This window comes from Eleutherodactylus coqui, chromosome 13 (genome assembly GCF_035609145.1).
Source record: "Eleutherodactylus coqui strain aEleCoq1 chromosome 13, aEleCoq1.hap1, whole genome shotgun sequence".
Taxonomy (NCBI): Eukaryota; Metazoa; Chordata; class Amphibia; order Anura; family Eleutherodactylidae; genus Eleutherodactylus; species Eleutherodactylus coqui.
The window spans coordinates 14871151-14898300 of NC_089849.1; the positions used below are offsets into that span (position 1 = coordinate 14871151).

Sequence of the window (27150 nt, forward strand, 5' to 3'; positions counted from 1 at the left end):
TGGCGCTGGCGTCCCCCCTGTCTGCTGCATAGAATAAGAATCCTCTGGCTTAGTAATAAGGGTGCAGATATTAGGAATATCGGTAATAATTCATCCTGCTGTCACCCAGCGGCAGACGGGCACCGGGGGCAGCATGTCTGTGGCCTTTGCATCAGCCAGACCCAGAGCCAAAGGAGAGGTCACCCAGCAAACTATCCAGAAGGTAAATGGGCACTGATGGCAGCAGTTTTATTCTAAGGAGGGAGGAGGGAGACAAATTCCTCATGTGTCATGCATGCTATGGAGGAGATGCAGCATGCCAGCTCGCACGGTGTGACTGACAGATGCAATCTATGCATGGGATTGCATGCAGATCTGCAGGGGTTTGTGGGGTTTGCAGGCTGCTACTAATCTGCTGTCCTCTAAGGATGTCATGTGCCTCCATGATGATGGAAGGAGCAAGAAGCATCCCTGAGTGTCTCCAGATCAGGGAGGAGGGCTGCCTATAAATCTCCATTGTCTATCAGCTGCTGCTGTGTCACATCTGATGATCCATACTGCTGCTACAATGTGTCGTTACTTTGTATCTGTCTGCCCCCCCCCCCCCCCCCCCCATTCATCTCCTGCAGCGTCTCATCCTGTAGAGCTGGGGGTCCCACTCGTTTCCATCAAGGGGGCCGTTTGTAATCGCAGGGGCTTCTTCACACGTGTGGAGTACGCCGTACCGATCTGCCATGGGCGCCCGTGTTGCCGCTCATATATGTGCGCAATGAAGATCGCAGCGTGTTCTATCTTGGTGCGTATTACATGTGCAAACATGCCAAGATGGTGCATGGCGAAAGGCGGCGCGCAGCAACTATGTAATGTCTTACGCCCCTGCTGCACGCCGCATGACTGTCTCATGTGGGCCTAAGCCTGATGCCCACGGGGGGACTTGAATTGCGCGGACGATGCGCAGTTCAAGCCGCTCATGGAGAAACATGGGCGTCCGCAGCTGAATTAAAGCGTGCGGATTTGTTTTGCGGACCAGCAAATCGCAGCGTGCTCCATTTCAGTGCGGTTGCCACACGGACGGCTTCCGTTGAAGTCAATGGAAGCCGTCCGATCCGCGGCTTTTCCAGAATTGATATTGCGGACGGGCCGCAGGAAAGCAGGAGTTTAAAAAAAAAAACTCTACTAGGCATGTGCAGCGGCCGGTGTATTCGCAGTGAAGGCCCAGACAGGTACGCAGGTCCTCGGCCGTGGGCAGGGTCGGATTCGCTGCGGGCTCCCGTGGACATGAGGCCTAGGGGCTCCTTTACTCCGGGGGTCGGATCCGATGACCCTGGAGGTTCCTTCCAAATCTACAATTCTATGAATTTGCGCACGCTGAGAATATAACCAGTTGATTTCAATGGGTTCATTCATATTAACTTTTTTCGTGCGCGCAAAAAAAGTTGTATGTCCACCTAATGGGGGGGGGTGAACAAATACGCATGCAATACGCAAGGGGATGTGCGAAACAGCGCAAAACTGTGGGGAAAAGAACACCTCCGGACCTCATTGGGCTACATAGCCTTTTAAATCAGGCGGGGGGGGGGGGGGGGGGGTGCGCACATATGGACAGGCGTGCGCAAAAAGAGTACAGTACAATGTGCAGACGTGTGCGAATAAACCTCGTGTCCTTCAGAAATATGTTGCGCTGAAGTGTAAGCATTCGCTTGTATGAAGGAGCTTTAAGACTGTGATATATCCGTGCGGCGCTGTAAGCCCAGGGATTGGTTATGGAAAATTGGGCTTTCAAAGTTATTTCCCTCTTCTACATAATGGCCGATGTTACTTCGCCATTTTACCTCTGTGTTGCCTATAGCAACCAATTACAGCGCAGCTTTCATTTTACCTCAGCAGTATAAGAAATGAAAGCTGCGCTGGGATTGGTTGCCATTTCTTATACTGCTGAGGTAAAATGAAAGCTGCGCTGTGATTGGTTGCTATGGGCAACAAAAATTTCAGGGTAATTCGGTGAGTTTTCCATTTTTAATCCCGCCAGTATTCGTCACCGGGGGCTGAAGAACATTCATGTGAAAAGTCACCCAAATCGGACAGAACTGTGGATTTATAGACGACAAACAGACAGATTTTGGGTTTTCTATATAAGATAACAAATGGGAGGCGCGGCAGACGGACAGAGAAATGGGCCACAAGTCCCAAAAATCCCTTCGGGCTCTTTCACATAAGCGTATGCGTCCACTCCGTGAATATCCATCACCCCGAGCGTGTGATGGCTGACGTGCGGGACGCGACGTGGATAGTATAGCGCATGAAGATGAAAGGCTTCTTGTTCTGCTGGACTCGGACAGAACCTGCACGGAATAATGGCCGTGTGAATACAGCCCTGGTGACTATTGATTCTGCGTGTGGTTGGCCGTGGCCAGGAATGGCGCGGGTGCTGGTGAGACGAGTCCTGTTGTCTAGGAACCAGTCAGGTGCGGCTATAAAATACTCTGCCAAGCTTCTGATGTGTAACGTAATAACGGAGAACTCCTGGCTATGGTGAGTGCTGCGCGGCCGCGCCAAATACCCTCCGCGTTCCGGGATCTATGGGAGAATGGTCTACCTAGCAACCCCCTAATTAACCCCTTAGTGATGGCCAGTTCGCCTTTTTACTGACCTCACTAATGGGCTTTAGGCCTGTTTCACACGGGCGACAGTTGCGTGATTTTCTCGCGTTGCGACAATGCTACAAACCGCATGTATGTGAAGCCCATGTTTTCCTATGGGTGACTTCACGTTTGCGATGTTTTGTAGCACGCAACATTGCGAGTCAAAAACCTCGCGGGTCCGGCGATATGCCCACGACTTGCGATGTTTTGTAGCCCATGTTTTCCTATGGAGCCTTCCTCTCTGTTGCATCGCAGTTTTCGTGCAATGCAACTTTGACAATAGAAAGTCCTACTGTCAAGGCCATAACCTAAGCCCTAACTGCAGGGGAAACCACATGCATCATCTTGGAAGCGCATCTTCTCCCCGATCCCGGGCACTGGTCTACAGCCACGCCTTCTGGCCGGGGAAGCGCTGCCTCTGATAGGCTGAGCACCGTGGCTCAGCCTATCAGAGCCAGTGCTTGATAAACCATTCACAGCCACTCCCTGAAGACCAGTGTCGGGATCGGGAGAAGATGCAGTGGAGCCGGACAGCACTTCTTAGGCGATATATGTTTGGGGTTTTTTTTTTTTTTTTTTTTGCAGCTAGGGCTTATTTTGGGGGGAGGGCTTATATTTCAAAACGCAGCAATATTGCACGGACCACCAATGCGATTTCGCTGCGATATCGCGTCAACCGTGTGAAACAGGCCTCCAACCTGCACATACATCTTTTTAAGGCAGGGCTTAGCTGACTAACAGCCAGGAAGAGAAAAACCTCATATCCTGGCAGTGTAACGCCTTACAAGCCACAATCAATAGCAACTACAGCATGATAGCGGATGACAGGGGGAGGGGGATCCTTCTGTCACCCATCGGTACCCCACAGTGTAATCACAAGGCTGCTGTCATAGGCTTGGTAGCATGCACTACATAAGTAATGCAGTGTACTATCTTAGCGATCCAGCTATCGCGTTTTCAAGTTCCCTAAAAAAGTGTAAAGAGGAAAAAAAAAGTTCACTAAAGTTTAATCTGAAAGAAATGAATCAGTTTAACCCTTTCCAATCCAATCTGTATCCTGGTTCTCCTAGGGGGCTTACTCTTTTTCTGCTGTTATACAACAGCGCTATATGCTAGCTATAGCCAGTATTGCATGAGGTGGCACTTTGGATAGGCTCTGACAGCAGAGAGGCTGGCAATATACAGTAAGAGAACCCCCACGGACATCTTATAACATTGCAGCTGTACAGTGTCTTCAGAGGTCAGACAGTGGATTGGAAAGGGTTAAGGCTGCCTGTCCACGGGCCAGTTTGAATTGTGTTCCCCGCGGCGATAATCCGGCCGCATGGAACGCAGTGGAAGCTCTCCATAGCATTGCTAAGGAGAGCGCTTCCCCCCCCTGTCCACGAGTGGAGAATTGTTGCGATTCTCTGCTCGCAGCCGGCAAATCGCTGCCGGCTCCTGCTACCGGGGGACAAGATCCCACGGCGGAGATCCACCGCGGGATACCGCGACGTCCGTGGACAGGCAGCCTAAGGCCGGATTAACACGGGGGCGACAAAATCATGCAATTTTCTCGCGATCTGTTAGTGCGACAAATCGCAAGTATGTGCCGCTCATGCTTTCCTACGGGTTCCTTCACATTAGCGATGTTTTGTAGCATGTGACATAGCGAGACAAAAAAAAATAACGCGGGTTGCTCGATATGCCCACGACTTGCGATGTTTTGTAGCCCATGTTTCCCTATGGAGCCATCCTTACTATTTGTTGCATCGCACAAAAACGCGGTTCTCGTGCGGTGTGATGCAACTTTTGTAGTAAAAATCGTACTGTAAAAGCCTGAAAATAAACCCTAGCTACATAGAAAAATAAATACATCACCTAACAGCCGCTGTATGTAAAGCGTGCGACTTTGTAGCCACACAAAATTGCGATATCACCGCGAGAAAACCCAGCGATATCGCACAGATCACCGATAGGATATCGCTCCAATTTTCTTGTGGTGACATCGCGCCAACTGTGTGAAAAAGGCTTTTAAAAAATGCATTTTTTTTCCCCGCAAAAACAATGCGCAGAATTTCTGGACGGTGTTTCCATCTCCACGTGAAAAAAATTAACAGAAGTTCTACAACACATTAAGGCCTCGTTCACACGGGCAACAAAGTCGCACGATTTTGTCGCATCGCTACAATGCTGCCAATCGCACGTATGTGAAGCCCATGCTTTCCTGTGAGTTCCTTCACACATGCGATGTTTTGTAGCTTTCAACATCCCGACACAAAAACCTTCCGGTCCAGCGATATGCCCGCGACTCATGAGGTTTTGTAGCCCATGTTTCCCTATTTAGCCTTCGTCCCAGGTCCATCGCATCGCAAGGAAATCCTACTGTAAGAGCGCTAATCTAAGCCCTCGCTGTACAGAAAAAGTTTTCAAAAAGTATACGTCATCTTAGAAGCGTTGTGAGCCGGCCACATATTCTCCCCGGTCACTGTTTCTCTTCATCTCTTCTGGCCGGGAATTGAAAGTCCCCGCCTCCTGGAAGCACTGTCCCTGATTGACTAACGCTTGGCCAATCACATCCAGAGCTTGATGAACCAATCGCAGCCACTCATCAACCGCTGGCTCTGATTGGCTAAGCGTCAGCCAATTGGAGACAGCTCTTCCAGGAGGCGGGGACTTTTCAATTTCCCAGCCAGAAGAAGAGGAGTGACGGTGACTGAGAAGAAGCTGCGGCAGAACCCCAGACAGTGCTTTTAAGGTGATGTATACTTTTTTTTTTTTTTTTCTCCCTGCATTTAGAGTATATTTGCGGGAGAGAGTTTATATTTCAACTCTTCCCCCCCCCCCCCTGAAAATCCTCGCAGGTCGTGCTACAAAGTCGCACGACACACCACCAGTAGAGAGGAGCGTCTGACCAGACTGTTAGGGGGTGTTGGGACCAGTGGATGGGGGCACACAAGGTGACCGGGCTCAGGGCCCCCCTACAGACCACCAGTAGAGAGGGGCATCTGATTGTCCGACAAGCACCAGCAGCTCCAAACGTTAAGTTGTCTGCCATCGTTACACCCCTGTGTCTGTCTGAACCATTTCCAGGTGCTTGGCTAAAGGAAATTTGGTCTCACGGCCCCCATTACATGTACGGCCTCTGACACCCATCGTCGTTTTCCAGTGATGTCATGAACGATGAAACAGGTTGCTACGGAGGAAAAACGGGTTTTCTTCAGCGACAAATCCAGGCTTAGTTTTGGCGCTGACGGTGGCCGTGTTCGTGTCTGGAGATCTTGGGTTGAGCTCTTCAATTCTGCCTTTGCTGTAGAGTGGCACACTGCCCCCTGCTGGTGTGATGATTTGAGGGGGCCATTGCACATGACAGTCTCCCCCCTTCCTTCCTAGTAGTGGTAGCAAGCTTGGAGGCTAGAGAAGGTACAATAGGGTACTAGAGCCCCCATGCCCGCCTGTATCACATCTTGTATCCAAGCTAGAGGTGGTATAACAGGGTACTAGAGCCTCCATGCCCACCTGTATCACATCTTGTGTCCAAGCTAGAGGTGGTACAACCGGGTACCAGAGCCACCATGCCTGCTTGTATCACATCTTGTATCCAAGCTAGAGGCGGTACAACAGAGTACTAGAGCCTCCATGTCGGCCTGTATCACATCTTGTATCCAAGCTAGAGGCGGTACAACAGGGTACTAGAGCCTCCATGCCTACCTATATCACATCTTGTATCCAAGCTAGAGGTGGTACAACAGGGTACTAGAGCCTCCATGCCCACCCGTATCACATCTTGTATCCAAGCTAGAGGTGGTACAACAGGGTACTAGAGCCTCCATGCCCACCTGTATCACATCTTGTACCTAAGCTAGAGGCGGTACAACAGGATACTAGAGCCTCCATGCCCCCCGTATCACATCTTGTATCCAAGCTAGAGGCGGTACAACAGGGTACTAGAGCCTCCATACCCCCGTATCACATCTTGTATCCAAGCTAGAGGCGGTACAACAGGGTACTAGAGCCTCCATGCCCCCCGTATCACATCTTGTATCCAAGCTAGAGGCGGTACAACAGGATACTAGAGCCTCCATGTCCCCCGTATCACATCTTGTATCCAAGCTAGAGGTGGTACAACAGGGTACTAGAGCCTCCATGCCCACCTGTATCACATCTTGTACCTAAGCTAGAGGCGGTACAACAGGGTACTAGAGCCTCCCTGCAATAGATGCTCCTTTTGCTCTGATATGTAATCACTTATAACAATGTTACAATCACACAGAGGAAGTGTCATCCATCTGACAACGTCTGGGGGGAGGGGTTGGCGCTGACCAGGAGTGTATATGTGTTATCTTTCCGTGTGAAGGCATACCTGCAGAAAACAACTCTTCCAATCCCCTGCAGCCGATGCGAAGTCGCCGCTCTCCTCTGTAGGTAGTTTAGTGCGGTAGAAACTGCTGACAGGTCACTTTAATAATTGCAACTTCTAAAGGCACACCACTTTCTGCAGTCTGACCCCAGTAGCTCGCTGGTGTACAAAGTGACTGCGCAGCTCCAGACTTGATACATTTCTTGCACCTTTATCTGACATTGTGCGATATATGAAACATTTCTCACATTTTAAACTGGAGAAGGAATAAAGGGATCATACATCTCCCTGCTGATAGATCCCCCTTTCTGTCCCTGCGGGGATACTGATTGGTGCTCTTATATTTAGCTGTATGTTCGTTCAGTATGGAAACACGGATTCACTATCTTTCGCTTCAGGAACTGGTCCGGTGCTGCCTGGTAAACTTATGGCAGTCCGGTAAAGATACCCATTCATAATTGCTACTATTCATCAATTAAAACCAGCAACGATAATGAATTGTCTGATGCCAAATCACATCACAACGTCTATCCTTAAGGGCTCGTCACATTATTTTTGATTTCCATCTTGCATTTCATAGATAGGTAGAGTTGGAGGGGACCTCCAGGGTCATCGAGTCCCCCTGCTCAGTGCAGGATCACTAAATCATCCCAGACAGATGTCTGTCCAGCCTCTGTTTGAACACTTCTATTAAAGGAGAACTCCCCACCTCCCATGGTAACCTGCTCCACTCATTGATCCCCTCACTGTCTAATATCTAATCTGTGTCTCCCCCCCTTTCAGTTTCATCCCATTGCTTCTAGTCTTTCCTTGTGCAGATGAGAATAGGGCTGATCCCTCTGCACTGTGACAGCCCTTCAGATATTTGTGGACAGCTATTAAGTCTCCTCTCAGCCTTCTCTTCTGCAAGCTAAACATTCCCAGATCCTTTAACCATTCCTCATAGAACAGGATTTGCAGACCGCTCACCATCTTGGTAACTCTTCTCCGAACTTGCTCCAGTTTTTCTGTGTCTTTTTTAAATTGTGGTGTCCAGAATTGGACACAATATTCCAGATGAGGTCTGACTGAGGGCTCTTTCCCACGAGTGTACATTGGTCTGCCGTTTTCACGGCCGGCTGATATACGTTGTGATCTGATGCATTGGATTCCAATGCATCAGATCACATGGCCGTATCCCTGAAACGTAAAAGCACCCAGCCAGGCCAATATAGGGCCGGGCGTTTTTTCATCGGGCCCAAAAGATAGTCCTGGAACTATCTTTTGGGCCGGAATACGTCGGCCCCTGCATGGGGTCCTATGGAAGCCCATCGCAGCAGCCAGAAATGGGAGGGAGTTTAGCAGCGTGGCTGCTAAACTCCCTCCCTCTGCTCTCCTCCCCCCCATGCAGGCTCACCTCTGCTCTCCTCCCCGCTCATTCTTTGCAATGGGAGGGGGCAGAGATAAGCGCCGTCCCACCTCCTCCCATTGCTGGCTGCGGACAAGGGGTGGGATGTGGGCAGAACTGGCACTTAGCTCTGCCCCTCCCATGGCAAATAACGAGCAGGGAGGAGAGCAGAGGTGAGCCTGCGATGGGAAGGGAGGGAAAAGGGACGACGGCATGGTGACCTCGGTGCATATGCGCCGGGGCCCATGCTGTGTGAATGGGCACACAAATGTTAGATTTTTTTTTTTCATTTCTCTTGCCCAGATGTAGGACTTTGCATTTCTCCTTGTTAAATACCATTCTGTTAAAGCCTTTTGAGATCTTTCTGAATCCTCTCTCTCTCCTCCCTAGTGTTGGCTACCTTCCTAGCTTTGTGTGGTCAGCAAATTTGATCAGTTTCCCCTCAGTTGCCTCATTTAGATCACTTATAAAAATGTTGACCAACACTGGGCCTAGGACAGAGCCTTGTGGTACCCCCCTTGATACATTCCTCCACCTGGACGTGCAGCCATTTATGACCACTCTTTGAGTACGATCACTCAGCCAGCTGTGAATCCACCTAACAGTTGCCTTGTCAATCCCATATTTGGTCATTTTTTCAATAAGTATGGTATGAGATACTTTGTCAAATGTTTTACTAAAGTCAAGATATACTATATCCACCGCATTTCCCTGATCAACCCAGTCAGTGATTCTGTCATAGAAGGAAATTTAGATCCATGCTGGCTCTGGTTAATTACTCCATTCTCATCTAAGTCCATGCATACATGCTGTTTAATAATTTGTTCAAAGATCTTTCCCATATAGAAGTCAGGCTCACAGGCCTGTAGTTTCCTGAATCCACCTTCTTCCCTTTATTGAAGATAGGGATAACATTTGCCCTTCTCCAATTATCTGGGACTTCTCTGCTGCTTCCTTCAGTGTCCTAGAATGTAATTTCTCTGGACCTGGATATTGCAAACGGAAACCAGTTTCATTTGCTTTCCCTTTTTTTTTTTTTTTAACCCACCAAAATAAATGGGGGGAAAAGAAGTTTATTTTCATTTATCTGCCCCAAAAATGGAACCCCCTCCCCCATCTGATCCCTAAAGCATGTCTGAATTCACCTTTAAGCTTAGTCCAGTTCAACTCCCGTTTTGTTTGCGGATACAGCAGCGCGGCAGTCTAGTATTATTATATTATTACATCATTTTAGAAAATGGAAGTCAAACCTCCTATTTTCTTCCTATTTTTGTATTCTAGTTAATGGGTGACAGAATGGAATGAAAAGGTTTACGTTTGATTCTGAATTTGATGTCCATTTAATGTATTCGTTTTATAAATGAGCATGTGCAGAAGGGGAGAAAGGAAAAAAAGAATTAAATGCATCTGTTTTAAGCGAATATAAACCGAAACAAACTTTTTTAACAGATCTGTCTACTGCATCGGTTTAAAAAAAAACTGTGGTTTTCCCTTATTTCCGCTTTGCTATCTCAGCAGCCTCATGCAGTGAGCAGAGCAGCAGTGCGCTCGCGCGACCAGCGTTCCATTCTGTCTCCACATCCCTGCAGTGGTGCAGACAGGGTGGGACACACGGGCCCCTGTTCTTGAGATTGGCGGTGAGACCCCATTACTCAGCAAGTTATCGCCGACCTTATGGGTATCCCGTGGATAGGGGATAATTTGCTATTTTGGTACAACCCCTATAATGTGAGGACAGCTATGCTTATCTAAGACTGAAGGGTGTCCACGTGAGCCATATTGGCGCTTCTGATTGTTTCCCTTACCTACTAACAACTTGGAAAATTCTGGAAGCTTCATGAAACAAATGCACCCAACAGCTACTGGAAGTGTAAAGAAGAAGAGCCCTACTACAATTCATGAGAGTGCCATGCTGCCATATAGTGGACATATAATGTCAGCCAGTGCTTAAGGGGGCCACATAGTGCCATACTGTAACTTCACTGAGCCATATGGTATCAGACAGTGGCCAGAGTGCCATTCCTTGCACATATAGTCACATTGTGGTCTCCTTGTGCCATACTGAGCCAGTTTTGCATCCAGCACCTACGTACATTATATGGTAATAATGCTCAGGTGCTGCTCTTTGTGTTCCCCTCCCCCAATAGGTAGAGCCCAAATGTCAAGCAATGGCAGATTTCAGAGGGTCCGTTGGGCTACTTGTATTTGATTACCAGTAAGCCCTACAGACCAACTCCTTAGTGAAGCGTCCTATTTTGGTTGCAGTGATTTTTGGGGGATTTTCATCTTCACTTTTCAAAAGCCTTAACTTTTTTTATTTTCCTGTAGACGTGGCTGTTTGAGGGCTTGTTTTTTGTATGGCGAGCCGTAGTTTTTATCGTGACCATTTTTCGTGGTGGGTCGTCTGTGAGGTCTAGTCTGCTTTGGTGGGTCGTCTGTGAGGTGCGCTCTGTCGCGGGGGGTCGTCTGTGAGGTGCGCTCTGTCGCGGGGGGTCGTCTGTGAGGTGCGCTCTGTCGCGGGGGGTCGTCTGTGAGGTGCGCTCTGTCGCGGGGGGGTCGTCTGTGAGGTGCGCTCTGTCGCGGGGGGGGTCGTCTGTGAGGTGCGCTCTGTCGCGGGGGGGTCGTCTGTGAGGTGCGCTCTGTCGCGGGGGGGTCGTCTGTGAGGTGCGCTCTGTCGCGGGGGGGTCGTCTGTGAGGTGCGCTCTGTCGCGGGGGGGTCGTCTGTGAGGTGCGCTTTGTCGCGGGGGGGTCGTCTGTGAGGTGCGCTTTGTCGCGGGGGGGTCGTCTGTGAGGTGCGCTCTGTCGCGGGGGGGGCGTCTGTGAGGTGCGCTCTGTCGCGGGGGGGGCGTCTGTGAGGTGCGCTCTGTCGCGGGGGGGTCGTCTGTGAGGTGCGCTCTGTCGCGGGGGGGTCGTCTGTGAGGTGCGCTCTGTCGCGGGGGGGTCGTCTGTGAGGTGCGCTCTGTCGCGGGGGGGGGTCGTCTGTGAGGTGCGCTCTGTCGCGGGGGGGGGGGGTCGTCTGTGAGGTGCGCTCTGCCGGCGGGGGGGTCGTCTGTGGGAGTCTGCCCTGTCGGCGGGGGGGTCGTCTGTGGGAGTCTGCCCTGTCGGCCGGGGGTCGTCTGTGGGAGTCTGCCCTGTCGGGGGGGGGTCGTCTGTGGGAGTCTGCCCTGTCGCCGGGGGTCGTCTGTGGGAGTCTGCCCTGTCGCCGGGGGTCGTCTGTGGGAGTCTGCCCTGTCGCCGGGGGTCGTCTGTGGGAGTCTGCCCTGTCGCCGGGGGTCGTCTGGGAGGTGCGCTCTGTCGGCGGAGGGGGTCGTCTGTGGGAGTCTGCCCTGTTGCCGGGGGTCGTCTGGGAGGTGCGCTCTGTCGGCGGAGGGGGTCGTCTGTGGGAGTCTGCCCTGTCGCCGGGGGTCGTCTGTGGGGGTGTGCCCTGTGGTGGTGTTGCCTAGGATGTCTGCGGAGCATATTTGTAGTATGGAATATAAGTGTCTGATAGCTTCAGCTTGTCTACAAGTTCTTGGTTTATTCCGCCTGTGTAAATAATCTGTCTTTGCCAAGAGTTTATAACTGGAGGGGTTCCTGTATTGTCTCTGCCATCATGTGGCACTTTCTCCACGTGTCCTCAGTAAGTGGTGGCTTTTAGGATGGGTTTCCTGTAGTTTTTGTCTGCATGACTTGATCCTGTACGGCGATCGTAAACCCCTCTGTTTCTCCAAAAACATTCCCCCGAGCCCGCCAGATGTTTGACGCAGTTTTCTCAATTTGATCCCAACTAATGCCAAAGTCGTGCCTACCATGGAGCTCCTTCTTGGCCAATGATTGCTTAACGGCGTCGATGTGTTGTGTGAAGTCTAGATTACAGGAATATAGACGGGGGGGGGATTGTATATTGCCAAACTTCTCTATTTATTGATTAGACACGTTTCGAGGTTGGTGAACCTCTTCCTCTGTACTTGCTGGGGATAAACCTCTCTGAGAGACACGCCGTCAGCATCCAGAGAAGTAAAACTACGGTGCAGGATTAAGGCCTAATGCCCACGGGCGGATTTCGGCCGCGTTCCCCGCAGTGGAATAACGCAGCTATCAGGTTCTATTGAGCCCAATAGTTTTTCTGCCCGCCACTGCTCACATGCCTGATTCTGCCGCGGATTTCCGCTGAGGGAAAAAAATTGCAGCATGTTCTATTTCGCTGCGTTTTCCGCAGCAGAGGTCTCCGGTAATATAGTATTAATGGAGACCACGAAAAACTCGCGTTTCTCCTGCAACCTAGCTGAAGCAGATAAGGTGCTGGGCTTTCCGCCACAGCCGAGGAAAGGAGAAGACACAAGTGGTTTTTAACCACTTCTGCCTTCTCTTCTACAGGCTACATAGTGTTCGATGACCAATATGCAGGAAGCGCCAGTACTGTTTCCTCTATTGGACCCGGTGGTCACGTGATTCCTGACGTTTCCTGGCATATCAGAGCTGAAGAGTCTTAGAAGACCCCAGAACAGCTCTCACAATGACGACTGTCACTATAGGGGGATGGTTTCCCTGTAACTGGGTCTCCTATGGATGTGGATCTTACTGAGGAAAACTGTGAAATAAGAAAAAAAATGATATATATATATCATCTCAATCACCGTACGAAATACATGGGATTTTAACCATTAGCACTGAGCTGCCCTTTTGACCCCTGCTTGGCTGAAAGCTTTCCAGCCAAATTTGTGTTTACTTCACCTCTTGCCCTGCTCGGGGTGGTTTTGGGAGCTAGCTGGTAACAGCAGTAGAGTGTCTCCAACCCCTGACCAATCAAACCTTGTTGCTCACGTAGATGTTTACTTCTGCCTGGCAGCATCTATGTCATTTTACCTCCACTTAAGTTACATGAGATTGTGAATATATAATGTGTGTGTGTGTGTATATATACACACACCACATGGGTAAAATCGCTAGAAACATGATCTGGTCCTCCAGGGCTGGAGCATCTTGAAGGAGTTCATTTGTAAGATCACTTAGGCTGTAATAACACGAGCTAATGCAACTTGCGCCCAAAACTTTCAAGCCCAACTCACATTTCACAACACGTGGACTCCTGATCAGCCGCCCGAGGTGCGGGATATCACATACTGCACAACGCATTCTCATGCGATACACGAAAATGGGGCATTCAGGGATTTTTTTTTCAATCTTGGACCGCGGCTCCGAGCCCACATTCACTTGTGTAAATCTACCCATTTGAATGAATGAATGAGCTCATTTTGCACCGGTTTATCAGCCTAAGGGGGCGTTCACATGGGCGATCCTCGTGCGTGATATCTGACGGACTGTGATCTGGTCAGATATTGCATGGGAAAGGCACACGTTGCTTTCTATATGTATAATCACGTGAGCAATTTTTTTCTTTCGAACAGACGCTCTGAGATTGAAAAGTCGCAGCATGTGGTTTTTTGGGGCGATTTAGTTTCGAAATCGCTCATTATTTCCTATGCCAGCAAAAATATCACCATCGCATGTAGATGCCATTTTTCCATCTCCTATTGAAACATGAAAGATGCGTGTTCCAGCTATGAGATGCGCCGCACTCGCAGCAGACCTCTCCGGTATACGGGTCTGATATCAGTCCGCATTTCGCACTCGCCCGTGTGACTACACCCTTAGTGAGCCAGTTTGGTTTTGGGCTGATGACCTGAGAAATGTGAGGTAAGTTGGCTGCTCGGGACTTGCTGCAACAACCACTGAACGGGATTCTGTGGTTGTTACGCAGTCTGTCCCTAGCAACCATGCTGTCAGACAGGAATTAACTGTACTGATACCAGAGAATGCAAAAGGCAGCCCGCCAGAAGTCGCGCCATTGTCTCCTACCTCCACCTGCATTATTGAATATATTAGGCGGAGAGCCCCTTTAAGGAGCGACCTGATTGGTTATTAGGATAGAAGAGGATAGAAAGGACGCTAATTAATTTAGGCGAAGAATGATTTTGTGATCCTTTTTTCTAGATGCTGGATGAGAACCATCACCTGATCCAGTGCATAATGGATTATCAGAGCAAGGGGAAGACTGCGGAGTGCACACAGTGAGTACAGCCCGGGGGCAGAGAGAAAAGGCCGCTGGGGAAAAGTTTTCCCAAGTTTGGACTTTCTGCAGCTCCAGACACAAGCTGTCTTGTAGGAACCTTATAGAGAATACCGGGTTATATGTAGTTACGTGTGGGTCCCCATGGGGGGCAGTAGTGGAGTTCAGGTTGGAACATATAGGAGGCCAATAGACTTACTCATAGGGGTGGTGTGGCTATCAGTATTGGGCCTTATGTGCTTTTTACTGTTATCGGGGGAACTCAGTGGATGGAGCTGTTATGCAGAAGGCTCAGTGGTGGGTGCTGTTATAGGGGAGGGCCACAGTGGCGGGTGCTGTTATAGGGGAGGGCCACAGTGGTGGGTGCTGTTATAGGGGAGGGCCACAGTGGTGGGTGCTCTTATAGGGGAGGGCCACAGTGGTGGGTGCTCTTATAGGGGAGGGCCACAGTGGTGGGTGCTCTTATAGGGGATGGCCTCAGTGGCGGGTGCTGTTATTGGGGAGGGCTACAGTGGCGGGTGCTGTTATTGGGGAGGGCCACAGTGGCGGGTGCTGTTATTGGGGAGGGCCACAGTGGCGGGTGCTGTTATAGGGGAGGGCCACAGTGGCAGGTGCTGTTATTGGGGAGGGCCACAGTGGCAGGTGCTGTTATTGGGGAGGGCCACAGTGGCGGGCGCTGTTATAGGGGAGGGCCACAGTGGCGGGCGCTGTTATAGGGGAGGGCCACAGTGGCGGGCGCTGTTATAGGGGAGGGCCACAGTGGCGGGCGCTGTTATAGGGGAGGGCCACAGTGGCGGTCGCTGTTATAGGGGAGGGCCACAGTGGCGGGCGCTGTTATAGGGGGGGGCCACAGTGGCGGGCGCTGTTATAGGGGAGGGCCACAGTGGCGGGCGCTGTTATAGGGGAGGGCCACAGTGGCGGGCGCTGTTATAGGGGAGGGCCACAGTGGCGGGCGCTGTTATAGGGGAGGGCCACAGTGGCGGGCGCTGTTATAGGGGAGGGCCACAGTGGCGGGCGCTGTTATAGGGGAGGGCCACAGTGGCGGGCGCTGTTATAGGGGAGGGCCACAGTGGCGGGCGCTGTTATAGGGGAGGGCCACAGTGGCGGGCGCTGTTATAGGGGAGGGCCACAGTGGCGGGCGCTGTCAGAGGGGAGGGCCACAGTGGCGGGCGCTGTTATAGGGGAGGGCCACAGTGGCGGGCGCTGTCAGAGGGGAGGGCCACAGTGGCGGGCGCTGTTAGAGCGGGAGTTCTGTAGCTGTCATGGGGGGCTCTAAGGCCATCATTTCTATGGTATGCCGTATTTTGTGATGTTGTGTCGAAACATAAGGCTATTGAATAGCACTGAAGTACCTTGGTGTTACATTACATCCCTCTATAGCCAGTTGCCCTTAATTGTGTGGGATGTGATGGCTGCTGGTCATTGCCGTCATCTGTAGCAAATGGCAACCTCACCATTAAGCAAATAATCAGCACTTCCACATGGTGGCCGGTGATGGGTATCTGCATATGACCTCTGTCTATGGACATAGTCTCTAGAAGGGGTCTCACTATTATGGGGTCTGCGGGCAGAAAGTTGCTTTTTTGTCATTGCTGTATGATTGTCCCTGGTGGCGTTATATAATATATATATATAACTGTGTGTCACCTCTTCCCTGCAGATATCAGCAGATCCTGCACAGAAATCTGGTCTATCTGGCGACTATAGCGGATTCCAACCAGAATATGCAATCTCTGCTGCCTGCGGTGAGTATGGCGTCCCGCTTACATCACCCCCTCCTATGATGAGAAGGATCGTAGTCACTGAGATTTTCTAGCAGGACTGTGGCTGCCTGCTGCCGAGCGGGAGGGGCGCCGGGCTGCCTGCTGCCGAGCGGGAGGGGCGCCGGGCTGCCTGCTGCCGAGTGGGAGGGGCGCTGCTATACGCACTTTTATGGGACGGCGGGAAATTGCCAAGTGTAACAATCTCCCTCCATCCTATAGAAGAGCATAAAGTGGTGGTCCCGCATGACCAATCTCATGGAGCAATCGGGGCGCACAGATTTTGGGCTTGCCGGGTGTTCAGCAGCCAAACCCCCAGTGATGTCACATTTATCCTGTATGCAGTAACAAGGGAGTAAATGTCACAACCCCTTTAATGAGGGGGTGGGGGGGGGACGTTTTAGATGTAAGTATACTTCACGGGGGGGAACACGGGGGGTGAGACGATTATACTGCCAGGGCAGCGTTGGATGTGTACGCTAGGGCACGGTGTATAGAATTGTAGGTGGCGCCTCACACTGGATATGTAGATGTCATTTATAGGTTATCAATATCTGATTGGTGGAGGCTTGCCACTTGGGTTCTCCACCAATCAGCTGATTGAAGGGACCCTGGCGCTCCAGTGATTGCTCTTCTCAGGCCTGTGACTTCATGTTCATTCACCACTTGACCTCAGAGCAGCTCGGTCCCATTCAAATGAATGGGACTGAGCTGCAATACTAGGCACAGCCACTATACAATGTATGGCGCTATGCCCGGTATGGACTCAAATAACAGTGATGCTCACCTGTGATCTGCCGCCACTTCAATCCTCTGATCGGCAGGGACCCCAAGCGAACCCCACGATCAACTATTGGTGACTGATCCTAAGGATAGGTCAACAACAGTTGACTCCTGGGAAAACCCCTTTTAATTTGGCAACTAAAAATTATATTTGACTCCTAGGTAATTTCTTCAGTCTGGAGTGTGAGACCAGCGTCACACAGTGCAGTTTTGAAACATTTATTCTCACCCACAATTCAGCTTATAGGGGTTGTTGAGTTGTAAATTATTGGTAGCATAGCCTTCAGTTAGGCTAACAATAGTACATTGATGCAAGTTGGTCTGTTAGCAAGGCTGGTGTGCACTGAGCTGATTTTTGCAGGAAGTAGACAGCTCCGTTCCCACTGCAGTGGCCAGGCTTCGTATTACAGGCAAAGTTCCCATTGAAGTGAATGGGCGTAATACTAAGTCTGGCCACCGCAGAGAGAACAGAGCTGTTTGCTTCCTGATGAAATCAGCTCAGTGCACTGGCCCAGAGAACAGAACGGAGGCAGTCTTGGGTGACTGACCCCTGACTATTTACTACTGATGGCTTAGCCTGAGGATATATCAGTAGTTCACAACTGAACAAACCGCTTTAAATTGTTCCCAATCCTTTTGTTTGGCGTTTTACAAACTTTGGCTTTTCACTGTCATGACCGTCCCGTAGTAGCATTTGCATGCAGGTGTCTGATGTTAAAAAGGTTGTTTCGGCTCCATGCAAATAAACCTCAATCATCATCATAATAAAAAGTTCTGCAGCTTTCTGACATTCTCAGGGTTTCGATATATATATTTTTTTTACCTTTTTTTTCCAAGATCCCTGCTTGCTCTCATTGAATAGAGACATTTGTGTGAAGCGATTTCATGATTTTTGTTGTTGACTGGTGCTAGACTAGCCGGGGCCGGGATGTCGCTGCCAAAAACATGGGGTTTTCGCATGTAACGGTGTGCAGAGTATACAGAGAATGGCGCGATCGAAGAAATACATCCAGCGAAAGGGGATCCTGTGGAAGGGAACAACTCGTCACTGAAAGGGGTCAGAGGAGGATGTCCGGAATTATTCTGACCATCAGGCTGCACAGTCAGCCAAATACAACGCTGGTGCCCCAGCTAATGTGTCCCAACGTACAATCCATCACTCCTTGGCACGACGACCAGCTCCAGCGCCATTGTGTCTCACAGAGGCTAAAAGAGTACAAAAACTGTATTACTGAGCTGTGGAGAAACATCCCCTGGTCAGATGGACCCAGATTTCTGTTGCTGATGGGAGTCAGAATTTGGCACAAGCGGCATGAATCGCTGACCCCTTCCTGTCAGACGATCAGAACATGTCAGCACCGCAATCTAATCTGCAGCAACTACAAGAAGCTTCCTGTCCGCAGGGGCCGATATTCCCGCAGAACGATGTCATCACCAAGTGGAATCTATACCGCGATGAACTGCTGCGGTTGTGAAAGTCAAAGGAGTCCAACGTTACTAGATGGGGCTAATAAACCCTTCAGTGTATGTTCCCATTCACCCACAGCAAGCAGGGATCTTAAAAATAATGAGAAATGGAAAGACAAAGTATATTCTTGTGTTCTCCCTGGGCAGCAGTGTATACTAGCCTGTGGCTGCAGCGCCATCCTATATCACACTCCTATCTAATCACTGCATTATCCTCTCTGTAGCATTTGCCTATGAAGTAATGTCGTTTTATTTGCAGCCACCGACGCAGAGCATGAGTCTGGGCCCAGGAGGGATGAGCCAAACCGGCCCCAGCCAAAGTCTTCACACCCAGGGCAACCTGAGCGATGCGCTGGGTGCCAGCCTGCCACCATCCTCGCTCATACAGAGCCAGATCAGTAACGGTGAGACCGGTCTCTAATGCTGAGTGTACGTGGGATTCTGGTAGGGTTGCCACCTGGCTAGTGAGTGGAGAGGCCAGTGCCGGTATTTATTATTTACCGGCCATATTAATCAGGGTAATTGCAGCAGCATTGGCCGACTGGGGGACGGGGTGAGAGAGAAATACTTGATTATGTGGGGTTGCTGCCTGGCTGGAAGTTCAGGGTGGGGAAGGCCAATACTGGGGGTACTATTACTATTGGGGCCACTGTTACTATTGGGAATACTACTAGGCACAGCAATACTATAGGGGCCACTACTGGATAGACTATTACTATTGGGGCCACTACTAGGGGCGCTATTTTTATTGGGGCCACTAAGGGGGGTGGGGTGGCACTATTACTATTGGAGCCACTATTGGATGGACTATTGCTATTGGGGCCACTACTGGATGGACTACTACTATTGGGGCCACTACTAGGGGTGCTATTTTTATTGGGGCCACTAAGGGGTGGGGGGCACTATTACTGTTGGGGCCACTGTTAAGGTCATTATTACTGTTGGGGCCACTACTGGATGGACTGTTACTATTGGGGGCATTATTACTATTGGGCCCTCTACTGGATGGACTACTACTGTTGGGGCCACTGAGGGGGCACAATTACTAATTGTGGCCACTAGAATAATGGAGGTAAAAGCACAGGCTGTGATAAGCCACGCCCATAAACCACACCCCCTTTTATCATGGCTTGTGTTTTTGTGACAAAGGTGGCAACCATAGGTTCTGGGGACATTTATCTGTTCTCCTATGGATTAGGGACTACATTTATGTGTTTGGGGAGAAGTGTGTGATATATATTTGTACTATTTACCATTAGTTAGTTTTCCTCGCCGTCGCTGGTCTTTTCCGTGCGGCGAGTCTTACTTTCTTTTTCATTTTGTAATAGGCCCCAACCATGTGGCCATGCAGCAATCTGGCCAGACCACCATGCCTACCACTAGCATGAGCATGGCAGTCAGCTCCCATGGCACGGCTCCTGGGTATAGTCATGCCGTGCCCAGCTCTCAGAATGTTGCAATGCAGAGTCCGAGCAGCTTAGGCAACTACGTGTCACGGGCGAATATGAACATGCCTACGAACCCAGGTAAGTGCAGTGGTGGCCAAAGGCTCAAGTCTACTCTTTCCATGTCTGAGGCACATTGCCGTTAGATCACAGTGACATCAGGACACCCCTGTCCATGTGCTCTAATACACAGTATGTACGTTGGAGTGGCCCTCTGCTAGGGTTACCACCCAGCTGGTTACTCATCGGCAACTATGTTCAAAGAACGCTGCTGGTATTAATTTTTTACCAGCCATATCAGTGGCAGCTATTGTCAGCTGAGAACATGTTGGACGGCAACCCCACAGCATCTACTATGTCAGCCACCATGATCCGAGCTGTAACCCCTCGACCTCTCCACCCGGCGTCTGCGCCCTGCACATCCTATACACATCGCAGGCGCCGGGAGGGAGAGGTCAGGGATCGCAGCTCTGATTATGGCAGCCGGACAGGAGCTAAAGCAAGAGAGGGGGTGAATAACATGCAAATTTTTGTGGGGTTGCTGCACTACCGAAGGTTCAGGGCGTGGAGGGCACAGATGGGACGCTATTTCTATGGAGGCCACTAAGTTAGTCACTATTACTATTGTGGCCACTGAGAAGGGCACCATTACTATTGGGGCCACAGCTGGGAGCACTATTACTATTGGGAGCACTGTTGTTATTGGGGGCACTATTACCACAGGATACGTTGCGGCCGTAGCGGAGTTGCTTTGGTGAGGCTACCCGCAGCCATGGTTGCTGCCCGGCTGTACGCAAAAGGAGCAATTAATTTTTTACCAGCCATTAATCTAGCCATTAAAAAAAAAAAATTTCCGACCTTGGAACTTAATTACCGGCCGGGCTGGGGGTTTACCAGCTGGGTGGCATCCCTGGGTGCAGGTAATTAGGCACAAGTGCCCTAAACTAAAGGAGCTGGTCCTGTTAACAGGTAATCAGTAGGGTGCTAGTACTTATAGCATTTGCAACTTCAGCCTGGCAATTAGCGGCAAATCACAAGTGGCGGCTGCTAGTGCGCATGTAATAGCATCCTGAGGCTGAAGGCACACAAGCATGTTGTCAGTCCATACACTGTCCAGACAGGGACCAGACAGCCCAGCGACGCAGGGTAGTTAAATCGCATGTCGGTTTATTCATGCGGCACGCAATATTCCGATTTGCAGTTGAGGGATGGAAAAAAAACGGATGACGCACAGAAGTAAAAAAAACACACTGACGGCACATGAATTAGTTTTTATCCACAGATGAGTTTTTAGCCAGTCATGTTCCGTTACCCGACCACCATATCTACCTACCGTGGTCCCCCGTTCACCCGGCTGCAGGAACTAACTGCAGATTTAATCCCTTAAGGACCAGACACTTTTGTAGGGATTTTACCCATGTGCTGGTTTTACTGCCCTATCTTTTTTTTTTTTCCTTCAGCTACCAAAATAATTTTTGCTGTGTTTTTTTTTTCCCGTGACCTATAGGGCTATTTTTTTAATATCTTTATCACTGACGTGTTTTTCCGGTTTTTTATTTTTTTCCGTTTTATTAGCGGCAAAAAGCTAAACAAATGATTTATTTATTTTTTTTAAACATTTATAGTTTTTGTTTTTCTAAATTAGTCTATTTATGCTAAAATAAAGTACGGGAACGGGTTCCTCATTTTGTTCTGGACGTTTTGATGTATAATATGTATGTTGTTTGATTTACAGGGCTCATATGTTTTGGTTGGTGTCGGTTTTGGGTTATTTTTTTCCTGTAATTTTGCTTTACTTTTTAATGTAATTTATTTTTTTTACCATTTATGTCCCCCACGTCATATAAGACCTCTGGGGGCATTCACATGTTTTTTTTTATATATATATATACATACCGGTATTTTTTTTTTTACATTTTCCAACTGTAGCTGGGGCATACATAGGAGCCCCAGTTACAAAGGGAAAACATCCACTCTAGTGACCATAGTCCCTGGCAGAGCTGATCAGTGTCTGCTAGGACCCTGTAGCTCTGCTGTGCCAGGGGATCCCAGCGGTCCCGTGACCATCGGCTTGCGTAGTGAAAGTTATATTTCCACTTTCACTACTTAGTACATAGCGCTCATTGAGCACTGTGTACTCGGGAAAGGAGAGGTCAGAAAGGGTTAAAAACCACTCCTGTCTTCTCCTTCACTAACGGCTGACAACAGGACCTGCTTTTGATTGATTGCAGAAGCAGGGGCTTTAATCCCTGCCGTATTTTTACTATCAACTGGGGTTAAAGCCCAGGACCAAGGGCCGTAAATTTACTGTGCTTAGTCCTTAATGGGTTAACGCTAAGCATTCAATTAGCGGAATTTGTGGCAAAGAATCACCGCAGTTGTTTCTGCTGCAGGTTTCTGGAAACCTTTCTAGACGTGGCCATAATCTGCGTCCCGTTCTCCGTGTCCGTACGCACACGGCCTTATAAGGGCCCATTCTGTCTTTTTACTGACGGAATACGGATGGAACATGGACCCGTTGAAGTAAATTGGCACGTTCAGGCGTGCCGTTTTTACGTGGACTCGTTGTCCGGTCTGTATTTACTGAACGCCTGCGGCACAGATGCTACACGCGTGTCTGCTGTGGTTTTTACACGTTACCAGAAGAAAGAAACGTGACATCAGTTGGGCCGCCTTGTATATTTATTCATTTTTTGCACACATAAACTCTTCGGCTCCGCCCCTGGTATATCCCGGCGGGCGCTGCCAGGACAACCCCTTTACGTGCCCAAGAATCGTCCCATGTAAAAGGACCCTTCCTGATCCATCCATCCTGATAGATAATAGGCAATTAGGATCTATCTGTTGCAGGAGACGCAGACGTCTACATGCCATGCTCTTATTTCTTGCGCTTGTATCTTCCAGTGTCCATGATGCACCAACAAGCCGCCAGCTCTCATTACACCACGGCACAAGGAGGGGGGCAGCACTACCAGGGGCAATCCTCAATCTCCATTATGAGCCAGAGCAACCAAGGAAGCAGTATGATGGGTCAGCGGCCCCTGGGACCGTACAGATCGTCTCAGCAAGGTGAGGTGACGAGAGTTCCCATGATATTCCAACTATCACCACTAGGGGGCATATGAATATTATGTTATGATATGTCGCTGTACATTAACCCCCCAAAGGTCATGTTAAAATTGGAAAATCACTCCAAAAATTGTATATTCTTGCTCCCCCGCCGCTGCTGTGGCCACCACTCTGGTTTCTCTTTAACCCTTTCCAATCCACTGTCTGACGTCTGAAGACATTCTGATAAGGGTTTGTACAGCTCCGACGTCGGAAGACGTCCGGCAGGGTAGTCTTACTGTATATTACTGGCTGCTCTGTTGTTGGGGGGCCTCTCCAGCATGTCCCAACCTTTTTACGTTACAATCAGTAATTCCAGATGTTCTCTCTCCGGTGTCCAGGTTCTGCTCAGCAATATCTGGGTCAGGAGGAGTACTACAGCGAGCAGTACGCACACAGCCAGAGCTCCTCGGACTCTATGAGCCAGCAGTATTACACAGATGGTAGGTGTCAGCGCCCCCATATGGTTGCACAGGGATGTGCGGCGCGGGAACGTCCACATTTTATTTACTTTTAGCGTTCAGCTATTGCTCTCTGTTAACAATAGTTTATGTAGAAGAATGACGTCCGCACATGCCAATGGTTTTACATATGGAAAAAGGGATACAGATAAGTGAGATGGAAGCCAAAAGGGCACATAGTGGTAACCATACGGCAACCCTCCCCCCCCCCCCCCCCCCACCCCCCTCTTAAAAACCGGCACCATTGCATTGCCCGCAAAAAAAAAAGAAGCGGCGTCATTCCTCTGTAGTTGTAGTTTGGGGGGGTATAAACGGTTAAAGGGGTTGCACCAAGACTGAAAGTTATTGCACTGGAGATAACTTTCTGATTGTTGAGGGTTCGACCTTTGGGGCACCCGCTGATCCCAAGTATAGGGGTTACAAAGAAGAATAGAATGGCGGTTGCATTCATTTCAATGGGAACAGTTGAGATGGTCAAGTTTAAGTGATCGCCGCTGCTCCCATTGGAATAAATGGAGTGCAGTGCACGTGGGAGGGGCTTGTAGTCAGACCCCAACCAATCAGGAAGTTATCCGCTAACCTGTGGAGTAAGAACTTTATCAGCACAACCGAACAGCAAAATGCTGGAAGTTCTAGATCTGGTCTATTTCGGACCCAGATGGCATCAAATGGACCCTATTGTATGGCTTCTAGCTGGCAGCGCAATTTTGCCCGGGCTTACTTAACAGATTTGCATTGGACACTTTGAATGGAGATTCTGATGCCGGCGTGCCCACGGACTTTGGGCGCATTCACACGTAGCTGATTTGTTGCAGCTGGAGAAATCCGCACCAAAATCCGCCACCAATCCGCACCCGGATGCGTCACCTGCAGTAGATTTCCTGCTGATTCTCCCCAATTGAAAAAACTCCACCCCGTTTTTAGTGCATTCACACTCGGCAGATTTTGGTACCGATCTGCGTCAAAATCCACAAAATTGGATGTGGCTTTTTACGCAGATCCACAGCAGTTTTCAGTCTTTTGCTTGAAGGGGTGAAGTCTGCTGCGGATCCGAATCAAATGTTGCAGATTTTGATGGGGATTTCTTGTGGAACATCGGCAGCATATCCGCTCCATGCGCCCTGAGGCCGTGTTCGCACGGGGGCCATTTACAGCAGATTTGCTGCAGATTTTGCGTGCCGACCTTGTGCAGCACTTAGCGTATCTCCCGAGTGAATGAGAAATAAACATTTTTGTTGACCCGCAGCGGTAAAAATCCGCAGACAATGCTCAAGGAAACTGACTTGTGGAGCGGATTTTGGATCCACAGCATGTCCGTTATGGCGCCGGATCTGCTGCGGATTTAGCTCCAGTGCAAAGGCCAGACGCCACAGCGAAATCTGCAGTTTGTTGTTTTGATGCGGAACTTTGTAGATCCACGGCAGAAGCACAACTGCGTATGTCACAAGTGGCGGATGTGCTGCTAAAAAAAATCTACCCCAAATGCTGCAGATTTCACTCCTTCACTTGAAGAGGCGTAATGCGCCGCAGATCCGCCGCAAAAAAAGTGAAGATTTTGGTGCGGATTTGCTGCAGATTTTTTTCAGCTGCAGAAAGTCTGCAGCAAATTAGTGAATATATCATTAAGCTAGTTTCACATGGGGAAGTGCGAGCATCACCGCCACGCCAGAGGATCGCGGAGTTCTCCCATTACCGTTGAAAGCAATGGGCGCTGTGATGCGGGATCACGCAGCAAGATAGAACATGCTGCGATTGTTCACTCGCATCACATGGCGGTGCCATGCGGGAGAACATCGCTCATGTGTATGACCACGTTCAAAACAATGGGGTTCGTATTTGTGCGTCTCGCAGCGCACAAATCTCGCACGACTTAACGACTTTAAACCAGCGGGCTACCCACGCATGGCACATATCACAGTATCAGCTCTGCAGTATGAAAGGATCAGAAAAACATTGGTGCTTTCTTTCAGAAACAGCGCCACATCTGTCCATAGGTTGTGTGTGGTACTGCAGCTTAGCCCCATTTACTTACTGAAGCTGAGCTTCAGTACCACACACAACCTGTGGGCCGATGTGGCGCTGTTTTTGGAAGAAAGCACCAATGTTTTTCTAATCCCATAGAACCCCTTTAACAAACCAGCTCTGCTACGTCTGTCTAGTAGGAGTATAACACATCCTTTAGTAGCCGCTCTGCTCTTTTTGATGTGGTGTATTTAGTGTTTAATACCTTAGATGGCGCCGTCCACTTTCTCACTTCCATTCTCTAATCTAGGACACAGCGAATACACATACCAACAGCCCTCGTACAGCGAACAGACTTACGAAAGGACGTTCGATGACTCCTCGCAGCACTACTATGAAGGAGGTCAGGGAAAAAAAGGGTATACAGGGATATTATAGATGATCCCCCGATGTGACCCCTCAAAACTCCATTTATTGACTCCGATACAAAAGTTTCATATCACTGGAAACAGAAACTCAAAATGTTTTGTTGCACAACATCAAGAGTGTTTTGCCCATCATAGGTGATCAGTGTGACCTCCTTTATCACCGGACTCACATGGAGCCTGTAGTGTAGTTCCTGCCGTACATGTTGTAGCAGATCCTGACTAACTGATGCAATGACTTCTGGGATGCAGCAGATCATAGTGGTGCGGTACGGGGGGATGTAGACTCTAATCACAAGGTGTAAGGTCCGGGAACGTGGAGGCCGAGGAAGAAGTTTACTATCATCACCACCGTCACGGCCGATCCATCTGTATGGTGGTCGCCGCTCACTTCTGATGTCATTGTGATAATGGGGCGATGGGAGGTCCTGGTGGGATTTCCGGTTGCGGCTGGCGCCATATCTATAGCGTCCAGGTACGATATCTGCCGGATAGTTTCCTCATGGAGTAAAAAGGGGCCGGACATCTTCCTGCAGGTTATAGCGCAGAACACATTCACCGCGGGGGAGTCATCCGGACGCTCCACGTAGACCGGTGGGTTCCCCTCCCCCACATACTGACATTAAATTTTTTGCCTGGAAGGCGGACGGCGGCTTCATCACTAAACGCTAAAGACTCCATGAAACTATCGCTTTCCATTACACAGAACGTCACCGCTTCACAGGACGTCGCCGCGGTTTCAGGGCCGGTAACCATTGCAGTCACAAACATTTGTGCGGAATCTTCTGCACAGTCGGCGGCGGGACGTCCAAGTCTCTGCTCGCTCTGACGGTGGATTTTGTGCGTCTCTTGCACGGACGCTCCGCTCTTACTGCTGGACGGCTGATGATTCTTGACGGCTGATTCTTGCAGATTGAACCTTTTTCCCTAATAGGGGACAGGGGGCTTGTTGTTTGTAATTTTGTTTATTACCCCCCATCATTTTACCAACCTCAGAAGGATGGAAGGCTACCTGCACCATGAGGGGATTGAACTCGCAAAGTCTAAGTCGTGAGTGAGCTTAGGACTACATACTGCTGCCCATAACACTCTGCCACACGAGGCCCCTTAATATCGGAGTTCCGCTTACAAATTGTGCGCCCGCCGGGCATAGCTTCACCAAACTGTGTTCGAAAATGACGCTGCAGACTAGTAATGGACATGAAAATAAAGGACCAAACGCTCTCCTGTCTTCGCTGGCAGCCATTTAGTCTCCTATCCCCCTAGCGACGACGACGATGACGGCAGAATAAAACTTTTTGGACTCAGTTACCAGAAGTTTCTTACAGTAAGATGTTCTTGTC

General features: G+C 49.7%; 1 protein-coding gene across 4 annotated transcripts in view; it reads left to right on the forward strand.

The window, feature by feature from the left end:
- Positions 1-45: 45 nt before the first annotated feature.
- The window catches only part of SS18L1 (SS18L1 subunit of BAF chromatin remodeling complex), a 32246-nt gene continuing 5141 nt past the window's right edge, over positions 46-27150 (forward strand). For all 4 annotated transcript variants that reach the window (XM_066586841.1, XM_066586842.1, XM_066586839.1 and 1 more), the window contains exons 1-8: positions 46-202; positions 14321-14397; positions 16057-16141; positions 18666-18810; positions 19735-19932; positions 22756-22920; positions 23301-23402; positions 25693-25785. In XM_066586841.1, coding sequence (XP_066442938.1) covers positions 134-202; positions 14321-14397; positions 16057-16141; positions 18666-18810; positions 19735-19932; positions 22756-22920; positions 23301-23402; positions 25693-25785 — 934 coding nt within the window. In that variant the 5' untranslated portion in view covers positions 46-133. The remainder of the gene's footprint in view (positions 203-14320; positions 14398-16056; positions 16142-18665; positions 18811-19734; positions 19933-22755; positions 22921-23300; positions 23403-25692; positions 25786-27150) is intronic.